This window comes from Rhagoletis pomonella, unplaced genomic scaffold (assembly GCF_013731165.1).
Source record: "Rhagoletis pomonella isolate Grant_MI unplaced genomic scaffold, Rhpom_1.0 Rhpom_scaffold_13831, whole genome shotgun sequence".
Lineage (NCBI taxonomy): Eukaryota > Metazoa > Arthropoda > Insecta > Diptera > Tephritidae > Rhagoletis > Rhagoletis pomonella.
Genome location: NW_023472358.1, coordinates 1 through 4,133, shown reverse-complemented (window position 1 = coordinate 4,133; position 4,133 = coordinate 1). Strand labels below are relative to the sequence as shown.

Genomic DNA, 4,133 nt, shown 5'->3' with positions numbered 1-4,133 from the left:
CGTCGAGTACAGCACAACTACAATTTGGAGTACGTGTACAACTATAACTTTGGAGTACGTGCACATTTACATACTTGGAGCAGCAAAGTAAGAGGATATTTTCCAGACCAAAGGTGCGTGCATATTTCATCAGAAGTGGTCGTTAGAACCATTCCTACAAAAAGAACAAAGTATGGAGTCCGAAGGAGTTAACTCTGAGAAGTACTCGCTTCTGCAATTGAAAAGCTGGTGCGCTGCTGTTGGTGTCAACGCAAGCGGCGCAAAGGCGTCGCTAGCTGCTAGACTGAACGAATTATCGGCAGAAGCCCGAGGAATCTGCCCGGGCGAAGACAATGGGGCGGAAGATGGAGCGAGCAGTGGTAGAGAAAACGTTACGGACAAAGAAAACGTTGCGAGCAAAGATAAGTTTGAGCGGCAAAGGAAAGACAAAGGTGCGTCAAAAGAAGTCAACAACGGTGCGTCAAAAGAGGTTATCAACGGTGCGTCAAAAGAGGTTAATAACGACGACGATATAGTGTTTGTACAAAGTGGCGTGGCTAGTGTACGTAGCGGTACATTTGGAGACCGTTTGGACAAAGACAATGAGCAACCGCATAACGAGCCGAATCAATCTGTGTGTGAGCGAGACAACGTAGAGATGGAGCAGCTCAAGTTAGAGTTGGTGCAGAATGAACTAGAAGTACTACAGTTAAAAAAACGGTTGTTGGAAAAAGACCAAATGGCGGTCAGCACAAGCAAAGAAAAAGGCGCAAATAATGTTTTCGAGATGCTGAAGGAAATTATTCCGAAATACGAGGGTGGCGACGATTTTAACGCTTGGCAGAAGCAACTGCTTCACTACCGGGACGTATTTAACGTGGACGATGCTACAATGGGCGTTGTTGTTCATTTAAAGTTGAGAGGTGCAGCCTTAGCTTGGTACAACGCAAAAACAACATTTCCAAAAAACACTGATGAGCTGTTGAAGGAAATGAAATCAGTGTTTGCATCATACGAAAACAAATTCGAGAAACGGCGAAAATTCGAAAAACGTATGTGGTCATCTGATGAAAGCTTCCCAAATTACTTCAACGACAAGTGCGTTCTTAGCAGTGGTCTAAACCTTAGCGACGGCGAGTTAGCAGATTATTTAGTCGAAGGCATACCAGACGGGCAACTGCGCATCCAAGCTAAGCTACAAAATTTTTCAACGGCGAGCGAAGTTGTTAGGGCATTTTGCTCAATTACACTACCACAACCACCGCCTAGAAAGGCAACAGCAACAACAACAACTACTGCAAACGTTCGAACGGGCGATAGACTGAGATGCTATAATTGTAATTGTACGGGTCACTATGCCAAGGAGTGCCAAAAACCGAAACGGGAGGCCGGATCGTGCTTTGCATGCGGAGAGCAGGGACACTACGCACCTAACTGCAAGCATTATAAGAAGACGCCAGCAGAAAACAATTTTGTAAGTTATTTTAGTTTAAGTATCATAACCGAATCTAATTCTGTAATGTTCGTAGAATGCCTAGTTGACTCCGGAAGCCCTATAAGTTTAATTAAACAAGCTTTGGTTCCAACAAGGGTGCAGATATTAGAAGTGCAGAGTTGCTACTATGGATTAAATAAATCATTTCTAAAAGTGTATGGAAAAATTAAAGTTTATGTTAAAGTTTTGAATAAACAAGTGTTAATTGAACTTCTGGTGGTTCCCAATGAGTCAATTAGTTATTCGGTCATACTAGGGAGGAACTTTATAAATGAGTGCGACACAAAATTAAAAATTGGCAATGTTGAATTTATGGATAAGACAGTAGAAGTAGATGTTGAAAACAATGTTAACGAAGTTGAGAAAGTGCATGAGGCTGAAGATAAAGACAAATTAGTTGTTTCAACTGGAAGTAGTAAATTCAACGAAGTTGATAAAATGTATATTCCCGAAGACAAAGACAAAGTGATGGTTGCAAATGAAAGTAGCGAAGTTGAGAAAATGTATAAGGCCGAAGATAATGACAAAGTAGTGGGAACAAATGAAAGTAGTGAAGTCGATGAGTTCGTTAGTCAAATTTTAGCGATAGATATAAGAAGCGATAATGATAAAGGCGAAGAAACAGGTTACAAAATTGGTGAAGAGGTAGAATACAGCGATGGAAAACGCTTCTGTGATATTTTCAGTAGAACGTATGTTAACTCCAAACGACCGACTAGACCTATGGTAAGAAAGGAAATGCGATTAGTGTTAGAAAGTGATAAGCCGTTCAGTAGTAACCCTAGAAGATTATCGTATAACGAGAAGCAAGAACTGCAGAAAATAATAGACGAATATTTAGCAAAGGAGTACATACGGCCTAGTGAGTCAGAGTTTGTATCGCCAATAGTATTGGTAAAGAAAAAAACAGGAGAATTACGGATGTGCGTTGATTACAGGAAGTTAAACAAAGTTACGTCAAAAGACAGTTACCCCATACCACTTATAGAAGACTTACTAGACAGGCTAGTGAACAAAAGAATTTTCACCAAACTAGATCTTAAGAATGCATTTTTTAACATTTTTATGAGCGAAGATTCTATAAAATACACCTCTTTTACGACGCCACTAGGGCAATATGAATTCCTTAGGATGCCGTTCGGACTGAGAAATGCTCCAGCAACCTTTCAGAAATTCATTAATAAAATTTTCGCAGACATGATTCGAAGTGGGGAGGTTATCATATACCTCGACGACATCATGATCGCAACGCAGAGTATTGAACAGCATTTAGACATTTTACAGAAAGTTTTCATAAGGTTAGTGCAAAATAGTTTAGAGCTACGGTTAGACAAATGTGAGTTTTTACAATCGAGAGTATCGTACCTAGGCTATGTGATAACGAATGAAGGTATAAAAGCTGACGAAAAAGGGTTAAAAGCCATTGAAAATTTTTCAGTTCCGACTAAAGTTCAAGAAGTCCAGAGTTTTCTTGGTCTGTGCTCATATTTTCGCAGGTTTATTAAGGATTTTTCAACTGTTGCTAAGCCCCTCTTTGACCTCACGAAAAAAGATAGGAAATTTCAGTTCGGTGAAATGGAGTTAGAAACCTTTAATAGCCTCAAAAAAAAGTTGGTGGAATCCCCGGTGCTGGCAATATACGAACCTAACGATATAACAGAACTACATTGCGACGCAAGTGCTTTAGGCTTCGGAGCAATATTGCTCCAAAAGAAAAAAGACGGGAAGTTACACCCAGTATTTTATTTTTCTAAGCGCACAACGGACGTAGAATCTAGGTATCACAGTTTTGAGCTGGAAACTTTAGCAATAATTTACGCACTAAAAAGGTTTCGAGTGTATTTACAAGGTATCAAGTTCAAAATTGTTACCGATTGCAATTCATTGACACTTACTCTTAATAAGAAGGATATTAATCCGAGAATTGCCAGATGGGCGCTAGAGTTGCAAAACTTCGACTACGAGCTTGAGCATAGAATAGGCAAAAGAATGCACCACGTCGATGCTTTAAGCAGAGTTAACAATGTTTTAGTTATACATACGAACACGTTTGAGGAAAATTTAATAATATGTCAAAGTAGGGATGAACGCATAACAGAAATAAGGAAAACTTTAGAAACAACTGAAAATAGCCACTACGAAATGAGAAATGGCATAGTTTATAGGAAAAAAGGCAATGACCTATTTTTCTACGTTCCGGATTCTATGGAACAACATGTATTCTATAAATACCATGACGAGATGGGGCATACGGGCATAGATAAGGTTGTCGAGACTGTAGGTAAAAGTTATTGGTTTCCCAACATGAGAGAAAAGGCGGCAGAACATATACGGAATTGTTTAAAATGTATAGCGTTCTCTAACAAAAGTGGGAAAAAAGAGGGATTTTTGAATATGATTCCCAAAGGAAAAAGGCCATTCGAAATGGTACATGTTGACCACTACGGACCGATTAATAGTAAGAATACGAAGTATAAGCACATACTAGCGATAGTATGCGTTCACAAAATTCGTACGCTTATATCCAGCAAAGACGACCGCGTCAAAGGAGGCAATTGCGTCACTTAAAGACTATTTTAGAGCTTATAGTAGACCAAAATGTATAGTTTCAGACTGTTTAGGCGCGTCTGCTAACACCAGGCGCCTAAATACATGCTAT

General features: G+C 39.6%; 1 protein-coding gene across 1 annotated transcript; it reads left to right on the top strand.

Annotated features, from left to right (window-relative positions):
• Window positions 1-172: 172 nt before the first annotated feature.
• LOC118757035 lies at window positions 173-1,738 on the top strand. Its single transcript, XM_036491764.1, has 2 exons — window positions 173-1,453; window positions 1,509-1,738. Exons 1-2 carry the CDS (start codon window positions 173-175, stop codon window positions 1,515-1,517), a joined length of 1,290 nt encoding a protein of 429 aa, XP_036347657.1. The 3' UTR covers window positions 1,518-1,738.
• The last annotated feature ends 2,395 nt before the right edge of the window (window positions 1,739-4,133 follow it).

Excerpts from the sequence above, each read along its gene's own strand:
- LOC118757035 (XM_036491764.1), top strand. The coding sequence starts at position 173 with ATGGAGTCCGAAGGAGTTAACTCTGAGAAGTACTCGCTTCTGCAATTG.